At 41.6% G+C, this 21,387-nt stretch overlaps 1 protein-coding gene across 1 annotated transcript; it reads left to right on the forward strand.

The window, feature by feature from the left end:
* Positions 1-1,171: 1,171 nt before the first annotated feature.
* Positions 1,172-13,867, forward strand: LOC106901443 (cytokine receptor common subunit beta-like). Its single transcript, XM_014964208.1, has 14 exons — positions 1,172-1,382; positions 2,221-2,391; positions 3,065-3,194; positions 5,056-5,240; positions 5,546-5,694; positions 6,607-6,778; positions 6,864-6,996; positions 7,103-7,263; positions 8,152-8,297; positions 8,391-8,565; positions 9,571-9,667; positions 9,938-10,007; positions 11,161-11,264; positions 11,532-13,867. The coding sequence occupies exons 2-14, from the start codon at positions 2,322-2,324 to the stop codon at positions 12,709-12,711; spliced, it is 2,772 nt and encodes a 923-aa protein (XP_014819694.1). The 5' UTR covers positions 1,172-1,382; positions 2,221-2,321; the 3' UTR covers positions 12,712-13,867.
* Positions 13,868-21,387: the final 7,520 nt, after the last annotated feature.

Raw genomic sequence — 21,387 nt, forward strand, 5'->3', positions numbered from 1 at the left:
GCCTGAAGGTGGAGGAGCTGTTTGAGTGAGGAAGCAATGGGAGGGAAAATGTCTGCTGGGAAACAAGAAACTTATTTTCTAAGGGTGGGGGAAGAACATACATAATCTTACTGGCCTCTGAAAATCACAGCAGAAGCATTCCTTTCTGCCTTTCTACTGTAATGCAAAGTAAATTGTGCCCATCCAGGAAAGTCGCATATTCCCCACCTTGTCTGCAGGTTTTAAATGCACACCTCCTGATAGTCCCAGTGACCCACAATTTCCTCAGATAGTCTCATATTCTCCTTCTTGCTCTTCTTGCACATCACAGTATTCTTTTTTTTTTTTGTCCTTGTATATTGACGTGGTTCTTGTGAGAGCCCAACTGTGCTAACTATGGTTTTGGCGGGTACTACAGGGATTTAGAGAAGGTACAGTAGCAGTGCAGGACAGCCAGGTATGTTCTATATCTGGGGACTCATCTTAGCCCCCCACCTCTGTAGTTTACCCCTGAGAGCACAAACCTGAGTGTGTCTTTCCCTTACAGCTACCTAACTTTCCTATAGATCTTATTATTGAAGGCTATTAGGCTAAGATTTAAAGCTGGATTTAAAACAGCGTGGTTGCCTTGGATGCAGGATAACTTCAGATCAACTCTTTTCACAAATTTTCTTTTGTTTCCTCCATACTATAATGCATGTACTATATATACTTATACTGTACTATAATACTTGTAATATATTATTAATTTTTGAAATTGGTAAAACTTTTAAAAATATTACCTAAGTTATACGGTTACAGAGATACAGGTATGTCTATCCCCCCACCCACATATATGTATATATATGTACAAATAAACATAAAGTACAGAATGACCCCTGCCTTGAAGACTATCTAGCCTAGAGCAAAGCAAGAAACAGCACTGGAGTAAAAAACAAATAATACTTTCTTAGCCTTTCTCACTTCTGCTGCAGTCACTCTTTTTATCCGAAAATACATTAGTCCCATGATCTGGTAATTGTGAACATGCAGACTGGCAGTGACAAACTTCCTTCCCCTCTCTTCCCAGTTAAACAGTCCCATGTAAGTAAGTGCTTTTGGGGGCTAAAATAGGAAGTACATACTTCCTATTTCACAGGCAATTACATAGGCTTTCCCTGAAAGGGCGTGGTCTGCTGCTTTGAAAGGGGTATTTGTGATGCACAGAAGATATTGCAGTTATTTTGAAGACTTACTTGCCAAGAAAATCCTGTGGTTGGTTAATACCTTCTGTCTCCAGTTTTAGGGATGCGTGGTTTTGCTGGTTTCTGCATCAGAGGATTCTGATGCTGTGGGGGCAGGCTGGACTGGGAGAGTCACCCGTCAGGTTGCCTCATCTGCCTCGCAGACAGCTCTGGATCCAGGTAAGGGAACTGCTTCCTCTACGGGGAAAACAAAATGGCAGAGAATCTGCTCTTATACAAGAGCTTTTGAGTCATTAAGGGATTCCTTAGCTGTAATGACTGAGCCGGCTATTTCTGGTGTAAGGAAGTGGCATTCAGGAATCTGAAAGTCAATAGGAATTTAACAGGAGTTTTTTCCATGGTCCCCTAAAGTCGAAAAGAGTCTCAGCTCTGTAACTTGAGTAGGTGGGTTTATTATACTTCTGAGAGAGCAATGAGAGATGGCCAACAGGATTTGAATTCCTGTATTTAACAATGTGGTCCATGGTCTTTGAACCGCTCAATCCACTCTGAATCTCAATAATCACAAAAAAAAGCCCAAACAAGTTTCTTTGGTATTATTTCTACAATTTGCAACTCGTTTGGGAAGCGGCTGGAAAAGTAGCACGTTGAGAAGAAATCGGAAAGTGAATGAATATGGAAATTCAGCCCCTCTAACTCCCAGGAGCTGTGTGGTTGGGGATCATATTTTGAAGGAAAGGGAAAAAACTGAACACGATTGCAGTTCATTAGGAAGACTTTGAGCATGAAGAGCAGAAGGGTGAAGGAATTTGAAAGCTAAGTTCTCTTCACAGATGAGGATTATTTCTCACTGTTAGCCAGCTGAAAGAATTCCTGCACTTCCTTGGAAATGTGCATTTATTTCTTCATTCTTTGCTCATATTGCAAGCTCACACAAGAAGATGACATAAAATTTATCCTACAATAAATACTTGGTAGAAGTTCTTTCTGAACATCACTCCAACATGAAGCCTAAGGAAGTCCCCTAATTCAGTTTTACTTCTCTTTGTGTGAAAAGAAAACAAGAAGCTCCATAATAAGACAAGTAAGAGAATAGCCACTGGGAAATGAAAACAATTGTCCTCTGAAGTAGGATCAAACTTCTGCACAAAGGACAGTATGATCATGAAAGAGATTTTCATCCTTCTGCTGAATCTGAATCTGGTCTTCAGTGTCCAAGCCATTCGAGGTGAGTTTTGAATTTATATTCTCTTTCAGCATTACGTTATTGCCTTTCTATTTGTATCTGTCTCCTCCTTTCAGCTAATCCTCTTCCTCAATTTCTGCTTGCTTTTCTGCTTCATTCTGCCACCATCTTCTATGCTATAGGAGAGCAGGCGTCTTGATCAAAACCAATGTGTAGTAGATGCATGTGCAGACAAACCAGTGGTAGGTTGGTGGTATGGACATGTGAAATACCGAACAAATGGATGAGATGAACAAGCTGAGTGTTTATTGAGTGAAAATAGACCCTGATATTTAGTGAAAACACAGGAAAATGAAGGGCTACATGATTCACATGGTAGTATACAGGAGTAGAGACAAGTGGACACAAGACGGGTGGGTGTGTGGGGGCTATCAACAGTAACATCTAGATTACCTGATTTTCTTCTTGTGGAATTGCTAGATTAGCTGATTTTCTTCTTGTGAAATTGCTGACAGATAAAGAGACTATCCGCCACATCCATTGCTTGTGTTTCTGTCTTTTATCTTCTGATGTAATGAGAGCTACATTTCTTTCTTCCTTCCCTTTTCCCTTTTCCTTTCCCTATTGACTACAGAATCCCTGTATCATCTGCTATCTCTCCACTATTTACATTTGTAATCACTGCATCTTTTTTGGCCTGAATTCCTTTTTTCAGAGAGCATCCCTATGAAGAGCTTGAGCTGTTACAACGACTACAACTCACAGGTGACCTGCACATGGATGGAGCATTCAGAGGCTCATGCCCTCGTTGGTATGATTCTTTACCAAAGGGATGATATTACGGAGTAAGTACCTGAAATGTGCTAGTGGATTTATTTTACAATTTTACCTTTACAAATTATTTTCCCATAATTTTGTTTTGGGATCATAGATATGAAGTAAATATCATAGATATGGAGTAAAATTGGGCATATTGGTTGCTCTTAATAGAGTAGAAAGATGGTGTCAGAACAAGTGTAAGCCTGAGTGTTGTTTATAAACCTAAAAGGGAGGAGAAAATTCCCCTGTTATTTTGGTCATTTAGGAACATCACTGAGAGTTTGGTTTTGATCACTTCTCAGAAACAAGTCAAGACTGTGTGTTTGTGAGATAGAGAAGACTGGTAAGTTTATCTGTGCTATCATTTTTCCTCCCAAAGATACTGGTCTGTTTGTGACAACATCTCTCTGTTACATCTGTTTCCTTATGAAAAGGGAACTGGATCACCAGAGAGAATAGATTGTAAGAATAAGAAAGGACATAGATTGAATGAATAGTCAAGGAAGAGAGAAAGACAAAGATGCAAAGCTGAGAATAAAATGAATTAAGTGTCTGGATATACAGGAAGGGAAGGAAAGAAAAAGAACTTTGATTTTATTGTGAAGAAGAAGGAATTAATAGACTTAAAAGCAGCTGAAATCACTGGAAGGTCTTTGGAACAGGATTTTGAAGCTAATACTTCTGCGAAAAGGTGGTATAAAATTACTTGGACCTTTGGAGAATTCTCAGGAACATGGTTACGTGATGGAGTGTGTGGATCACACAGGAAACATGACTGAAGTGAACTAATCAGACAAGCATGTATTAAGGGGGGCCAGTCACACAACTGAAATCAAAATGGCCAATGATTAGACAACATCAGCTCATAGATGGAAAATGGTTGACTAAAACCCAGATTGTAAAATAATGCTGGCAAGTAGAGAGAAATACCTTCAGGACTTCACAACCCTTGGGCTGACTTTTGTTTAAGGGTATATACCTGTATGGTCAGTCTCAGCCATACCTAATATTCCTGGTTTCCTTGCCATTATCCAACTTTTAAAAATAAAAATAGAGCTGAATAATGTTTGCTGACATATAGTTGGCTAGGAGACTCCATCCTATCCTGAAAGACAGTATTTGGCCTTAGATATCCACAACTTAATATTTCTCATCTGAACTGGAACAATATAATATACTGGGCATGAAGCCATAAGCACAAACAAAATTCCAGAGGGTACAAAAAGAAGGAAAACACATCTCTCCAGCAGCTCAGGCTACTGCAAGCACACAAAGCTTATCCTCTCATGTCTAGTTTAAAATATTGTTTCTAATTTTCATGATGCTCCTTGGCCTGGAGAAAGGCTATATAAAAGAATGATTAACATTCTGTATGAAATCTTTAATGAATATGTAATGTCTCTTGGCGGAACAGAACTACTAAGGGTACAGAAGTACATTTTGGTTGGAGAATTTTTTTAAGTGTCTTTCTGGGACTGCAAAATGAATGTCTTCAAGAAGCTAAGGATCATTAGAAACTTCACTGCCTTTTAGTCTGAGTAAAAGGTGCATTTCCATGACGTTATATTTCATCATACTATTTCTCACTTGAAAATATGACATTATGTAGAATTAGGCTAAAAACTAACAAAAAATAGACTGGTACCAAAATGTAACATTTTACTGCAAAATTTTGAAATGGGAAGGCATTTGACAAAACTCTGGTGTTAAAAAAATTTGTCATACCAACTGATGCAAAACAGGACTAATAGGTACAGTGAGAGGAGGATGTAAGTGCCGAGTAAATTATAACGACAGAATAGGATGCGAATGGTTTCAGGCATTTCATTTTGCATTAACTATAGATCTCCAATTCAGATCTTCATAGATCACTTTCTCTATACACAGGGAGAACAAGGAGATGTTTTGCAAACACCAGGCAGAAAATGACTTACGTGAAGCTTCAGACTCCTATGTGCACTGGGTTTGTCACAACACTACAGATGGTTTTGGAATAGGATTAGATTATGTTTACGGCTTCAAACCTAACAAGATACTTCAAGCAGAACTAAGTGTTGATCTTTTCCAAAATGGTAAGGATGAAATACTAAATTCTCATTTTCCAGGGATCTTTGAGAATGTATTTTCTATTCAGTCAGGAAGTGACTCCCACTTCCATTGTGAAAACTGCCAAATGGTTCCACATGGAGAGGATGGGGAAGGGAGGGGAGAGGGCAAGTTTCTGGGAGCAGCTTGACCCCTGGAAAGGGGACTTAAGCAGGAGCTACTTGCTGTGGCAGGGATAAGATGGTCTGGAAATGGAGAGGCTTACCTAGGTGTTTTCTTCATGTCCCTGTCCTCACTATCTCATCTCATGGGTTGTACCTTCACCTTCCAGTTCAGACCCCCCCACCTCAAAACCTCTCGGTCAGCTTGATGACATCAGGAGACTTCTTGCTGACCTGGAAAGCAGCTGATGGAAGCCAAGGGCTGAGCAGTGCCCTGGAGTATGAAGTCACTTACAAGCGGGAGTGGGAGTCCTGGGAGGTAAGAGTAGAGGAGCTGGGCTGTCTTAATTTGGGCTGCATGGTCTTGGGCAGTTGAGACTCTGTGGTAAACATTGTGCAAATGAGCGACCTTTCTGTTCTCAGGTATTATGAGGAGAGTCAACAAATGTTTCAGGTCAGCTGGAAGGGGCTCTCTCTTTCTGTTTGCAAATGACTTGTCCAGTGAAATACTATTTGTTCTGAATTGAATGCAAAGATCTGTTCCTCACTGAAAATAAAAAGCACTGTGCTTGGTTTTGAGTGAGAATTGATTTTGCCCTGAATGCCTCCCAAATGGAATTAAATCACGTTCCCAGAGGAGCCTGTGGGTTCATGTGGGGAAACGACAAAATACATTTGAAGCTGCTTCCCCTTTCAGAAGGGTGTTTTCAGGGGTTTTTTTTGTTTGTTTTTCTTTGTTTGTGGGTGTTTGGTTTTTTTTGTTTTAATTTTTAAGACTCTATATCCTTTGCCCTGTTGTTTCCCTAGATCTGCATATATTTCTGTTCTGTACCTGTCAGCTTGATCATTAGTTTTTAAAAGAAGTATCTTGGCCAGATTCCCACAAAATTCTGTACTGAGCAGTGTTGTGAACTTGTGTAGCTAGTGCTGAAGACAACCAGGGCTCTGCAAGTGCAGGAGCTGGCCCTCCTCTGCTGGGGTAGATTGTCCCCAACAGTGCCTGTGCCTCACCCTTCCTGTGCCGTGTTGGCAGCACGCACGCTGAAGCTCCTCTAGTATGGGAGCAAGGAGGATTCACAGCAGCATGTGCATGGACCACTACATGTGAGGGACTGCTGGGAGACACAACCTGGCAGTTACCTCCTCTCCCTGTCTTCTCTCTAACCCTCTTCTCCATTCCTCACCTCCTCAATCCACCCTCCTCACTCTACCTCCTTTCCCACAACAACAGAAAGCTGCCTCCCTCTTGCTCTCCAACACCACAAGTTGCCATCTCCACCACAAGGGCCTTCTCCCAGGAAGCAGCTACGTTGCCCGCGTGCGAGCCAGACCGGGGCAGGCCAGTGGCTTCTCTGGGCAGTACAGCGAGTGGAGCACGGAGGTGTCATGGCAGACCCCTGAAGGTAGTGTGGGACGGAGTGGGCTGGAAGCACTGCCTGAGAAGCCAGACCTTTCCTGTCACTTAGCTTGCTCTCCTCTTCTCTGAAGGTGGCCTTCATCCCAGCAACCTTCGCTGCCTCTTCAATGGTGCAGATCATCTGACGTGCAGCTGGGAAGTGAAGAAAGTGATCGCCACCTCTGTCCTCTTTGGCTTGTTCTTCAGGGCCACTCCAGCATCAGCGTACGTGCTCTGCCCATGCCAGCGTCCCTGCTCCTCTCCCATGGAGTTTCTGCTCTGTCCCATTTCCTCTGATCTCAGCTCAACTTCTTTCTTTTTCTCCCCTCAGAGAAGAGGAGTGTTCTCCTGTGCACGAGCAGACTTTGCCTCATGTTCCATATGTGGTCCAGAGCTGCACAATCCCTGTTAACAACTCCAGCAGTCAGAGACGGTACCGTGTGTCTGTCCGGGCCAAGACAGAGGAGAAGCTGACTGAATCCCACAAGAACAGTGAGTTGCAGTGTTGTGTTTTGCTTTTCCTGGTTGTTTCTTGGAGAGATGCCTGTCTGGGCAAGTGGGGTTGAGGACAGCAGTGATGAGGAAAAGCGGATGGGAGGAGGAAGAGACGAGGGCTGATGAAGAAAGGAACTGGACGCTGTGTCAGATGAGAGGTGTGAGAGAGGTGGCTTGTAGGCGTGGAGTTCCTCAGTGGCACTTGTTACTCTGGGGAAGGTGGCAGTGGTGGAAACTGCTGTGCAGAAATTTGGGTTGTGACCCAGAGGGTCTTGATGGCCAGTTGTCACCCTGCTGACTTGTCTGTGACTGGCCTTCGTGAGTGTCCCAGGTGACAGGGAACTGTGACGAGAGGTGTTTGTGTGGAGTGTGATTCCTCAAGAAGCCAGTGGAGCTCTCGAGGGTATGTGCAGTGGCCCTGGAGCGCTGGATGAGATAGGACTCCTCTGCTGAGTGAGGTGTGCCAGGCAGATCATCTCTGCCTCCATTTGTCTCAAGGTATCGGTGCTACTTTTTACAGACTACAGCTTTGAGAGCTCCTGTAGTGGGTGAAAATATCAGGTAGTAGCCCCAAGAGAGCTGAAAATCTCTGGAAATGTGGTGGACCAGTAAAGGTGTTTCAAATATGGCTTTAGTGGTTTTCTGTGCACAGGGAGCGCTGTCAATATTAATGGATATGGGTTTTCTGATATTTATTGTGTCTACTGGTTTATTGTATTTGACTAGAAAACGCAGATGTGGAGAATTCAGAAGTGTTAAGATGCTGAGATTCCTTACATTGCATGAAACAACATTCTTTTCAGTCTCTGGAAACTATCACAGCGGTGAAAGGGAGTGCTGGACCAGTATGTTGATAATTAATCTAAGACATTCCATGTGTTCCAGTTAAGGTGCTGCCACCCAGAAATGTGTCAGTAACAGTGACAGAGAACCAAGAGTATGAACTGAGGTGGATAAAACACGCTTTCAACTATGACTTCATAAAACAGAGATACCAAGTTGAGTACTGGAAAAACAACCAATACGAGAAGGTAAGTGCAAGAGTCCTGGATTTCCCTTTGCAGGACAAACTGGAAAGGCGGTTCCTCTCGTCTTCATCGTTTGTGCTTCTTTCCTCTCCTTAGACAGCCGAGAGGTTAAATATCATCAATGATGAACCTCCCTTCATCTTCACCGGGCAGATGTTGGCATCATCTACAGAATACAGGGGGAAAATGCGGGCGAGGGTGAATACGCCTGTGGAATATGAGGGGCCTTGGAGTGAATGGAGTGAGGAATTCACCTGGAAGACAGAGAATGGTACTTTCCGTGCAGGCTCCCTCTGTAAGGTTTTGTGGACTGCTGATGGCTGAAATGCCTCGGCAGAAAAATACATGCTCTCAGCTGGGGCTGAAGCTTGGTCCAGCCATGAGCTAGCTGGGGTGGCTTAACAAGGTGTCTGTCCTGTCTGCACCCTTGCAGTACGGCAGCAATGCTAATGAAGGAGGTGAGCAGGAATGGCCTTTTAAGCTTGTTTCCTACTCCCCTTCACGAGGCGAGTACAACCAGCCATAAAGTTTTCCATATGGAAAATCAAGTGAAGGTCCTGACCAAAAGAGCATCCTTGTTTCCTGATTCCAGTGGTCCGTTCTGCTGTCAGTGACTGCAGAGCCCACCACTGGAAGGAGACAGAATAGAAGCCATCAGTCTTTTATGTTTGCAGAGTGACTCTAGGGTTGTGTTAAATACACAGTACAGTCCACTGGACTTAAAAACCTTTACGTGTGTTTGCTCTTTCTGGACTGAGAGCATAATATCGGCTATCATATGGTCTTGTGCTCAAATTATTATGATCTTACATGATTTGTCCTGAGGATGCTTGTAGTGGTCAGACAGGAGGCAAAATCTGATGAGTGTACTCAGGAAGAAATTGGTATGTTGGTGAAGATCAGTTACAGCCATTAGCAGAGGAAGCTCGCTCTTAGAAACTCTCTGAGACCCCATCTCTTCGGGACTGCACAAAAGCAGGCAGACTTAAGATGCCTGAAGACTTAATATGCATAAATTGTTTACTGTTATGTCACTAAAAAAAAAAAAAGGATCAGTAAAGGAAACAATGAACTCCTTTGGTCAGTGAGCTGTTCAGGCCACACTTGGTCTCTCTCATTTTGCAAAGTATCCCAACAGTTTGAAGGCTGCATCATCCTGTCCCGGGACATGCCACCTACATTTCCCTGAACTGCTTGCATGGAGAGTGGCCAGAGTGAGAAACCTGTTATGAGAAGCAGCCACTGTGCAGGTGGATACGTGTTTCTCTTTTCTCAGTTTCAGTTCTGCCACCAGTGGTTCTCCCAGCGATGCTCCCAGCTCTCATCATCATCTTACTTATAGTTGCTTATTGCAGCTATAGGTATTTCCTCAGGTAGGTCTGGGTTGTGACTAGGAGGTTTTGCAGCATGCTGGCCATGTGGGTGGCATAAAGGCTGAGGCACTCCTTGTCCCCCCAGGAGAGAGTAGTTGATGTGGGATGAGCCTTGGTGTGCCATGGGCATCCTTGTGCGTGTCTGTGCAAGGGTGAGAGCTGGGTGGTGGCGTGCCAGGGCCTTGGTGGTGCCTCTCTGTGCCTGGCAGCTCAGTGTGGGGGGTGCAGCCTTTCCAGCAGAAATCTGGACACTCTGTGTTGTTGTTGCAGGAAGAAGCAAATGTGGGAGGAAAAGATTCCGAACCCCAGCAAGAGTCTCCTGATCCAGAGCTACCTGGGGGTAAGAGGGAACTGTACCTTGAAGAATGCATTATTTCTCTGTTTTTCAGGACTTCCAGAATTCTTAAGAATTCTTCTAGTGTCCTAGTCCACAAGGAACAGATATCTTCATTAGTCTATGCCTTATTTTTAGAAGTTCTGATCATATTCAACATAATCATGTTCTTACATTTATACTAGTAGACTACTAGGTGAGTGACCTTATCATAGAAGAATATGAAGTTAGTTAAACAGGACTTTCCCTTTGTGAACCCATGTTGACTGTGCCTGATGATGGCATTGCTCTTTAAACGCCTTTCAATAGCACCCAGTATGATCCTCTCCATTATTTTTCCAGGAACTGAGGTTAAACTAACAGGTCTGTAGTTTCCTATGTTTTCCCTCATGTTTTTCTTGTAAATTGGAATGACATTGGCTAGCTTCCAGGCAGCAGGGACCTCCCCAGACTCCCAAGATCTTTGGTAGATGATAAGAGGGGTCCTGCCACAATATCCACTAGCTCCTTCTGGAGATCATACAATTTATTTTTCCTCTTGAGCTCCGGAGGGAGTTCCCTGTTCAGCCAATCTGGCTGTCTGCCCCACTTGCTTGACTTACAACACACCAGAATTGCCTGCTTCTGTGTTTTTAAAAGGGAGTTCTTAAAAACTGACCAACACTTAGGGACTCCCAAGTCCTCAAAAGCAGAGTCTCAGAGGACACTGCCAAGTAGCTCCCTGAATAGCTTTAATGTTTGCTCTCTTGAAATGTAGGGTAGCAACGCTGATGTCCTTTTTTCCTCATTACTCTGAAAATGTTAAACTCTATCATTTTGTGATTACTGTAGCCAAGACAGCCACCTACCATCACATCTCCCACAAGTCCTTCTCTATTCACAAACAACAAGTCTGGGCAGGCATCTTTCCTAGTTGGCTCACTGAGTGTATTTGTAGTTAGGTCAGTGGTAAGGCAATATGGGTTTGAAGTAACCATCTTCTGGAGAACAGAACACACCTTCTAGTCATATTAGTTAAGTTGTATCCCTATTGCCAGATGCTGTAGGCTCTCCCCTATTTGTTTTCTTTTGTTAAAGAAATGCATGAGAAATGCATTGTTCTTGATTCTACTGCCAATGAGACGCTGCTCTTTTGTCATGTCTGCTTTTTCATTTTCAGAAAGTACATTTAGGAAACTGGCCAACAAGCAGCCTGCTGGACTTCAACAAATACAACTTTTCTGAGAAGATGGAGCAGGCTAGCTTCCTTCAAGTTGTGGGCAGGTGAGTGAACAGCACATTATAGTGACACTGTGGATGACAGTCTCAAAGAGCTCCTGAAATCATGGCAGGATATATAATCACATATTCTGTCACTAAAAAGACTATACAAGTTGCTTTGGAGGAATGGATAAATATTTTTACTATCTGGGTTAGCCTGCTTCTCTAAAAAGTAGTTTTTTCTAATGTGTGTTTTCAACTAAGCTTGTTTTATATTTAATGTTTAACACAATATCTCTCATGAGGAACTTTTAACTTTCCCACATTCAGGCAGACAAAGACTTTGGCAGAGTCCTCTGAAGGGCAGGCTAAAAAGATGGATGTTTCCCCTGTTGCACTGGACCTACAGAACTCATACCATGCTTTAAATGAGCTAGAGCATGCCCCAGTTGTCTGCTCAAGTCGGATTGCTGGTCATTCCCTTCCTGTTTCAAGGAGAAACAGTGCTGATGCAAGTATTGCTTCCCAGATGGCAGTCCCTTGCTTTGCTTTCAACGGTCCATACATATACAGCCCAGTGGTGTCCTCCCTGCCTGATGTGCATCAGACCTTGGAAGTGGACCCAGTGGGAGTCCGTGAGAAGTCAGTTTCCCTTCAGTATGTGACCCTCCCAAAGGAAGACTGTCCCCAGCCTCCACAGAGGCAAGAGCAGCCAGCAGCAGCTCCTTCACAGCCTTTCCTGCTCCCAGATCAGAAGGAAGTGACACAGCACATCGAGGATGAGAAAGAAGTCTCACTGGCCCCACCAACCTGTGGGAAAGTCATGGACATGAGAACAGAAGAGCAGAAATCTCCAAAGGCTCTAGGTTGTGTCACGTCTCCTCAGCAGTGCCCCTTGGAGTATGTCACCACAGAGAGCCTGTTAGTGCCATCAGCCAGCAACTCCACCCCTCCACCACTTGTCACTGCTGGGGAGTTACCCGGTGACTCACAGGAGCCCCAGCCCTCCAGTGACCACTCTTGTCATGAGTCTTCTCAGGGGAAAACTGGTGCCACGGCCCCAGTTTCAGGTCAAGCACCAACCTCGTCACCTGAATTGCACCTGGATACATTTGGAGAGTATCTTACTGTCCCTTTAGATGTCCATGGACATTCAGAACCCACAAAGATTCCTTTGCCCGTCTTACAGAAGGGAAATGATCTTCTTAGAAAGCAGCCTTTGTCAGAGGGTAACTTGGTGGTGTTAAACCCTGACAGCACTGAGCCAGTTTTCCTTTGTCAGATTGGTGACTATTGCTTCCACAATGTAAAATCCAGTGTGAAGACGGATATTAGTCAGGAAGACTATCAAGTCAAGAAACCTTCTGAAGGCAAGACAACACCTGATGAAGCCATCACTGGCAAGGAAAAAGATGTGTCAAAAATGCAAGCTATTAAGCTGTTCAAAAACCTGAAATCAGATGATTACTTTTCCTGGCAGCAACCTTTGAGGGTCACAGAAATCTGTTAAATGGGCAAATATTAATGAATACTAAAGCTACAGATAACTGAAAGAGGTTGCAACTATCTGATGAAAATGAACTCTCAAACTTAAGAATAAATAAGCACCAGTTCCCTTTTCCAGCTTCCAGTCCAACATATTGAAAGACTTGAAGTAGCTCAATATCCTTCTCAGTGGCCTTCACAGATTTAGCATGAAAGACAATCCAAATATTGCCCTATTGGTGTTTTTCAAACTTTTTGGCTTGCTCACAATGAACAGTTTAGCCTCCTCGTGATGCTGCGACACATCACAGTCATCTCGCAATAATACCAGATTGCCTGAGACAAAACTCATAGAAGAAAATGCAGACTTAACAGCTTGAAATGCTATCAGAATAAGACAGGCTTGGGAACCTTTGAAAGAAATCATATTTTCTTAAGAGCAATTTTGTTGAACTTTCATGTGTGTATAAAATAGAGCTAAGAGTCACCGAGGAGCTTTTGTATCTCTACCTTTCCACTACTAGTACAAAATACATAATGGGTAAGGTGAAAAAAAACCCAGATAGTAATAGAAGTGTATTTTAAAAATAAAAAAATGAGAAAAAAAAAAAGTTGAAGTCACGAAACCCTTCTTAATATTAAGGTACAGTGTATTACAGCATATTCTAAGGGTAAGAAGGAACGTTACTGGGATACATAAAGTAGGCTGCAGAGAACCGTGGCGAAGAAGATACGTTACTGAAATAAAACCCAAGGACTCGTAAGGTGCAGCGAGAGGAAGGGAGTGGGACAGGTAAGAGAAAATGACAGCCAAGAAATGTTGAGAAGGTGCACAAGCCTGTATCTGCTGGAGTATTTCTATTTCTAAGTGTTAAAGTACTATATGATTTTCTTTTAAGTTCTTTGGCTGTTTATGCATGATATAATTAATCTTAGCTATGTCATTTATTCTTAGTGGCTTTTTTTTCTGAATAATAAACTGTGTTGAGAAAGAGGAGCCATTTTTCCCTCCCAGTTCTGTTGTAAAGAAAATGGTACAAGGTAAGAGCATTTATCCAGAGCTGCCACTCTGTGATCAGTAAAAGGCTTTGGTTTCAGACTTGACTTGGCTTACACTGCAGAATAAAATGTTTCTTTTTTCAAATGCAAAACTTGTACTAATAAAAAAATATTCCTATAAATCTTTCCTTTCATACATTAAGAGCACTGTAGTTACAATAACATTACTATTAGCTCGCCTGATCAGGCATCAAAAATTCTGTGGGTTCAGCTACGTCACCTGTGAGGTAGGCTGTTTTCTCCTGACTTTGCTATATTTGACAGAAATAATGAGAAGTTTTGGAATTGTGCTAGCTAATTCCTCCTGCTGGGTTAATGGGACAGTGCTGATTCAGAAATTGCAGTGAAATGCATTGTTTTTTCATTGTTTAAAATCCGTATAAATACCATTTTAAATCTGAAAGTTGTGCAAATTCAGTTTGGTTTCCTGACAGCAAAAGGTAAAGCAGCAAAAGGCAGCCTCTGACAGAGAATATTGACAAACACTTAAAGGCATTTTCAATTTAGTCTGTTCCTAATCAATGGATCTTTTTTTGTTAGTCTCTTCTTTGACCTTTTAAAGTAGCACAAACAATTGTTTCTAGGCTGTATGATTTTGCTCTATCTAGGCATGTACTAAAAGGAGATGCTCAAATTTGTATGTAAATCTGGTATCAGGATTCACATCTTAGACATGCATCACCTTGCTGAGCCTTGAATTGAAGTGGTTTTAATAACTAAGAAGACTAGTGAGTAGGAGAACTTTTATTCAGCTCGGTGACTTTTGGATGAAGCCCATTTGCATTGTGATCAATACTCTAAGAGCTATCTGTTGCTCCTGTCCTTCTGCACTTCACTGGGCACTTTTGGAGGCAGAATTTATCGATACAAGAACATTTGATATGATCCCATAGAGTAGACATGATCTGAAGATCACCTCAGAGCCTGGAACTTGCAGAGTAACATAGAATCATAGAATGGTTTGGGTTGGAAGGGACCTTAAAGATCATCGAGTTCCAACCCCCCTGCCATGGGCAGGGACACCTCCCACCAGATCAGGTTGCTCAAAGCCCCATCCAGCCTGGCCTTGAACACTTCCATGGATGGGGCATCCACGAGGTGAGGGGAGCTGAACAGTGGTTTTCTTTTGCAACTATAACAATTGTTTTAGGGCAGAATGAGTTTCTGCTCTAGGGACTCGTTGTTTGATATCCACCTAAGCATCATTAAATAAAATATGTAACGAACACTGGAAGCAGGGGTCACAATCTAAACTCTGCTGTGCCAGAGGAATTCACTTCTTACTGGGTTACAGAATCAAAGCTTCCACAGACTTTGTCTGTTGCTGATCCTATGAATCTTTCATTCTCTTCTGCATGAGGTCCAGCTGCCGTGGGGGTGGTAAAAAGCATTTTACAATTTCGTAGCATTTTACAATTTTGATTCAAGGCTTAAGAGCTGTTGTGAGTCCCAGGTCTTCATCTTCCTGACCACTAGCTTGAGCCACAAAGGAAGTTCTTGCTACCTTCCCCAGTGCTAGGTACTGATATACAGGAGAGGAATCATTATTCTGATGATTCAGGAGCCAATTATGATATGCTTCTCTGTAGGGCTTCCTACTAAGTAGCTCCAGCCTCTCAGCCTGTATATCTGAGTGATAGTCAATGTTTCCTATATAGTTTAAAGGAGAGCTAGGCATCTCAATACTGTAAATCACATTTTACACCTATTTACTTTGAATATACAGTTATGAAATGTTTGCAACCCTTTCCTTACTGTATGCTCAAACATCAAAGATTCTGCCTGTGTTTTAACAGCAGGCATTTTTCTCTTTGCTGCTCTGAAGTAATCAGTTTATTATTCCCTTATCATAATCTTCCTCAAACAGAAATATATTACCTGAATTTGCATGAGATTAGGGTAGTAACTATATTGTGCCCTCAATAGTTCTAATTAAGATCCATGATGAACTAGCCTGTTGTTGTGTTTCTACTAGCCTGAGGGTTGTCTTTTATGTAAGGAAGGAAAATGAGGCTGAATGATTTGCTGGAAAAGGAAGCCTGCAGTGGGAAGCCCTCTAAGGCCTCAAGGAACAATAGCTGGAAAACTTCTGAGAACCCTGTATCTCTGCAGGGTAATGGAAAACAATCCCAACCCCTCTGGCCAGTCCCTGTGCAGTTTCTTGTTCATTCAGTCAAACACATTTGCACACACAATCTTATTCCCATACAACTCTAATGAATGATCTCTGCCTCTTCTCTTCCACTACCCTCGTGCTCCCTCTGCTCTCACTACAGAGCTGAAATTGCCATAAAAAGAAACCCTGCAATGCCATGTTCTGTACACGGGGAATAAGCAGCTCAGTGACTTCATGCTTGATTTTGGCCCATTTCAAGTTCTTCCAAGTGACTGCCAGGATTCAGTATGCTCCAACCTTGATCCTAACAGCTCCTCATATTAAGCAATGGAGGTTTCACCATGCTGTTAGGTGGGTGAACTCAGTCTCCTCTGCAAACTTGTTCAACATGAGCCAGCTTTAGGTCAAAAGCTTTGTAGATTCATTGTGTCCTTTCCAGTTTGTTGGTAAAGGAGCATATGGTCCTTGTTGTTGAAGGCTAATTTGTCTGTCTAGAAAAGCAGATGTAAAGCTATCTGAAACAATCAGATGGCTTTTCCTATTTTTATTTTTAAATTTCCAGGTCCTTGTTCACAGTGTGCACATACATTTTAAACTTTTGAGATTAATTCTTCTGCATCTGCTGTAGCCTTGCAGTGTACTTCTAACCTGTTTGTCCTTCTGTTGCATTCAGAGGTACATATGATGTTTATGGAAGTTTTTGAATTTGTTTCATTCACTGCAGATTCATTGTTTCCGCATCTAAAGACACCCTTTTCTTCCCTTCTACTTGCAGCAGACACTGTTATATAGGAATATAAGGCTAATGCATTGGGTCTAAACAGTCATTCCATCTTCCCTAGTATTCTGCCTCTGCCAGTATTTGCAGTGGATGCTTAAAAGCAGGGTGTAGTATACATGGAAAAGTATACAGTAAATAATTAAATCCTTAGCTTATATATTTACCTGTTATCTGGCCCAGAGCCTTCCTGAGTTGGAGGTTAACTCTAAGGTGTTGCAGACAATATGTACTTAACAGCTTTGGCCTTTAGAGATCCAACTAATCCCTTTCTGAAACCACTTCAATTTTGGCTTCACGATGTCTGATCGTAAAGCATTAATCAATCTGTTTATAAATAAAAACATTCACACAAAAAAATGCCCACATTTTTTCTGTACTTCTTTTGTGTCAGTTACATGGTAAGTTGCTCCTTTGTTCTTGTTCTATGAGAACTGATAAACCATCATTCCTTATTCCCTATCTCTCATTTGAGATGCTACAAATGTCTGCCAAATCATCTCTAGGCTGTTTATTTTTTCAAGCTGAAGAATTCCATAATAATTAGTCTCTCTTCCTGAAGATGCCATATTTCTGATAACACTTCTGTATTCTCTCTGCTTCTATGGAGTATTGTACAGTATTCCTTCAGAGCTGAGATTACATGAATTGAATATGATATTCAAGAAATATGTTGAATGAAATTCAACATTTGATAATGTTGATAATTGAATTCTCCTATCGCTATTACTACTTGTCTACTCTCACAGGTTCTTTGATCTTGTTGTATAGTTAGAATTATTTTTTGTCACATGAATTTCTATGTACTTATTACCACTGAATTGATTAATTGACTGAGAGCAGCCCTGCAGAGGAGGACTTGGGGATAACAGTGGATGAAAAATTAGATATGAGCCAGCAATGTGAGCTTGTAACCCAGAAAGCCAACTGTATCCTGGGCTGCATCAAAGGAAGCGTGGCCAGCTGGTCCAGGAAGGTGCTTCTGCCCCTCTATTCTACTCTGGTGAGACCCCACTGGAGTACTGCATCCGGCTCTGGGGTCCTCAGTACAAGAAAGATGTGGACCTATTGTAGTGGGTCCAGAGGAGGGTCATGAAGATGACCAGAGGGACGGAGCACCTCTCCTATGAAGACAAGCTGAGAGAGCTGGTGTTGTTCAGTCTGGAGAAGAAGAGATTCCGGGGAGACCTTATAGGAATATATAAGCCCCCTTTCAATATATAAAGGGGGCTTAGAAGAATGTTGGAGAAAGACTTCTTAACAACGCCTGTTAGTGACAGTACTAGGGGAAATAGTTTTAAGCTGAAAGAGGATAGATTTACATTGGATACAGTGAAGAAATTTTTTGTAGTGAGGCTGGTGAGACATGGAAGCTGGTTGCCCAAAGAAGTTGTGAACGCTTCATCATTGCAAATATTCAAAGTGAATCTGGAGAGGGCTTTGAGAAAGCTGATCTATTGAAAGGTGCCCCTGCACATGCTGGGGGGTTTGGACCCTTCCAATCCAAACCATTCTATGAATCTATGGTTTTATGATTCTAATTTCATACCCCATTTATACCTAATAATTTAGTGTTCTTTACAACATCATTAGATTGAAGTACCCTGCATAAAATTTTGTCTTTCTGTCACCCAGATCTCTCAGTTGAAAGATCTCTCATCACTCAGTCTTCCAGATCTTTTATAATTATGTTGAAGATCATAAATTCCTGGGAGAACTCACTTAAAGCTTTCCTCCAATATGAAAACTAACCATTAATTTCTCTCATTTGTTTTCTGTCTTTAACTGACTTTAATCTACATGGGAACCTCCCTATTATCTCTTACTTTCCTGGAACTCTACTAGTTTTATGAGGCATGACTACTTTCTGCAAAAGCTATGATGTTAATTCTTTCTCAGAACATTTCTCTCTACTATTTCTACTTTTCATTATAGCTTGTATCACCTATCCTGTACAAAAGCCAGTCTGATTGGTCAGAAGTTCCCTGGATTCTTCTTCAAGCACTCCACAAAAACTTGCATTTGGTACTTATTTTTCTCTGATACTGAGGCTTGTTAAAGCCTTTGATTATTTGCTATGATTACTTGCTCAGCAATTGAATTTTTAGGTTCCTTTACAGATTTTATTACAAGAAAGCAATTGAGTAAGAATGTAGGTTATGCAAGGCTTGTAAAGAAAGTAGTTCTGTTTCATTAAACCAAATGACTTAACTGGAAAAGATCATTATAAGTTATCATTTTTTGCTATATGTCTTGCCTCATTTAGTTTTTCAGAACATTAAGGCTACAATAACCCAACCTTTCTAACATGGGTAGACTTAGAAAAGGCCCAAGATCACTCTTGAATTTTTAAATGATTCTTTAAATAGCCTCTTTGGCACTGCAAACATTTGAACCTTTTAACAGCTTCCTGGGCTTATTTTTGCCCGTCTTGTTATTTTTATGTATGCCCTTAAAACATCATTGTAGTAAACTTGTTTCTTGCTGTTTCAACTTGTACTAGGTCTTGCATATTATACAGGACTAAATCAGTTTGTTTCTTTTCTTGTGAGTGCTTTCACAAGAAGCAATCATTTATAGTGGCTAAAAAAGCAGAATCTGTGACTAGATTCATACTAGCAAATAAAATAGACCAAAGTCCATTTCTGGCTGTAAAAGACAAGGAGCAGTCATGGAAGATTCATGTATCCATTCTCTTTCCCCAACAGTAGAAGGTGGCCTCTTCCACAATTCATATTGGAAACTGTCCTTGGCTTGCTTGTTGACATAGACAAAAGCCATGTCAAAGCATTCACTAACAGTTGAGCAGAGTCTATGATCTTATTCCAGAGCTCAAACCTTTGTCTTGTCCTGGTTTAGTCCACCAGCGCAGGCATAGGCTCATCACGGTTCACTGTGATGTTTACCTAGTCTGGTATGATTGGACTGTCCCATTGTTACTGTTCGTCTGCCCTTCAGGGTCTTTGGTCATCTCTAGCATTTCACTCACCTCTTTTTGGTCAGGTGATTGATAGCATAGCACTAACAGCATACCCTTCCTTTTAGTGTGGAATGAAATTCTGCCACCACCGAAATCCTGTCATACAACACAACTGTTGACACATACTCTGCTTGACTCTACTTTCTTTAGCATTAACCTGTAAGTGCAAGCTACTCTTCTTATACAAAATGTATATTTATATATTAGTGTTCCACTGAATATCTTCTTTTCATCAGACTTCCATGCCTGTTATATTTGTTGTGTTTTTTGAAAAGACATTTGCCAATGGTTCTGCCATTAAAACCATATTTTAAAAAGGAAGTATTTGTAGAGACGTATTTGGGCATTTGTCTTGATATGGTTGCATAGTTTTATATGCTCTGCTTACCTGGGTTATTGTTTTTCTCTGTTGTTTTTTCTAAGTTTCTATTCTATCCATTTTTCTAAGTGATAAACTTTCTGTGATTTCAGACCACACAGATATATCAATCTGAACAATTTACTTTCCACACCTGGCATGAATTCCTTGGTTTTCATTTTAAAATTGCCTCATAGTGTTTTTAATCTTAAATGTCAGCAGCACTGATTCTGTTTTGATTAGGTGGAACCCATTTTATATAAACTTAATCTCCTTCAAAAACGTACCAGACACTAATAAATATAATCCCCTTCTCTCTATACAGTTTAATCAATCATGCGCTGAGCCTCTGTTATCTGACACAGTATATAAACCCAGGACCATTGAAGAATGTGACTCTGTAGGACTGCATTTTTAGCTTCCTGGTTTAAACTTTGTTTTCAGGACATCTTGCCTGCTGTTTCTTTGTTGGTGGTGTTCATATGGGCCATAGCATTGGGTCTTTCTTTGCACTTACTAAAAGAATGTCTAGATTCCTCATGGTATGTGCCATCTTTCCAACTGCATATGTGTTTTCTAGTAAAATGTTTGTCCATGTTTTTATTTACTTGGTCATGATCTTAATTTTATTAGAAATGAAGGAGATACTTTCCTTCTTCTGCTCCTGAAGGGAGCCCATCCTACTGAAGATACCTATCATCCTTTGCTGCACATGCTACCTATTGAGTAACTCATGGCACAGTGTTGGTTAGTGTTCATGTCACCCAGGACCACTTTCTGGGAGGTGACCTCCTCCTGGAAGTAAAGACCAGATCTAGCAGATGTGGTCCGCTTGGCGCAGGGATACTAGGCTACTGTGATATCAATCTGTGACATCACATGCCAGGCAGATCTTCCACTGAGTGCAGGAGAGGCTATGGATGATCTATGCAGATATGACCAGACTCACACAGTGTCTAAAGGATGATTTGACTTCATCCACATGTTGTGTCATTCTCATGTCAAGCTGGAAGACCTGACTTGTCCATCCATTCAGTCAAGTTTTATCTCCCTTTGGGATAAAAGATTTTAACTGACTCTAACAAATGGCATTTTGGTGTCATGTCAAATCACGATTCTGTGTTTATTAATTAAAATCTTTCTGGTCAAAGAGCCCATCCCAGTAGTCCTGAAGAAATTACCACTGAATTTATGGCAACCTGCTCAGTGTTTCTTAGATATACTCTTGAAAGTGGCTTTCACTATTGCTCAGCAAACAGAGCAGGAGAAATTCAGGGAATTAGACTCATCCCTCTTACCCGGTCTTTTTACCAGAAGAGTTTTCTTGACCCTCTACCCTAAGTTGCTGCTATAGGTCGTTACTGAACTTCACTTTAGAAAGGCATTTAACATGCCAGTTAACTCCATTTG

The sequence above is a fragment of the Calidris pugnax genome, unplaced genomic scaffold, assembly GCF_001431845.1.
Source record: "Calidris pugnax isolate Ruff unplaced genomic scaffold, ASM143184v1 scaffold44, whole genome shotgun sequence".
Classification (NCBI taxonomy): Eukaryota; Metazoa; Chordata; class Aves; order Charadriiformes; family Scolopacidae; genus Calidris; species Calidris pugnax.

Excerpts from the sequence above, each read along its gene's own strand:
- LOC106901443 (XM_014964208.1), top strand. The coding sequence starts at position 2,322 with ATGATCATGAAAGAGATTTTCATCCTTCTGCTGAATCTGAATCTGGTC. Across the intron at positions 10,008-11,160 it reads TGATCCAGAGCTACCTGGGG|AAAGTACATTTAGGAAACTG; the intron begins GTAAGAGGGAAC and ends TTTCATTTTCAG. Across the intron at positions 11,265-11,531 it reads TTCCTTCAAGTTGTGGGCAG|GCAGACAAAGACTTTGGCAG; the intron begins GTGAGTGAACAG and ends TCCCACATTCAG.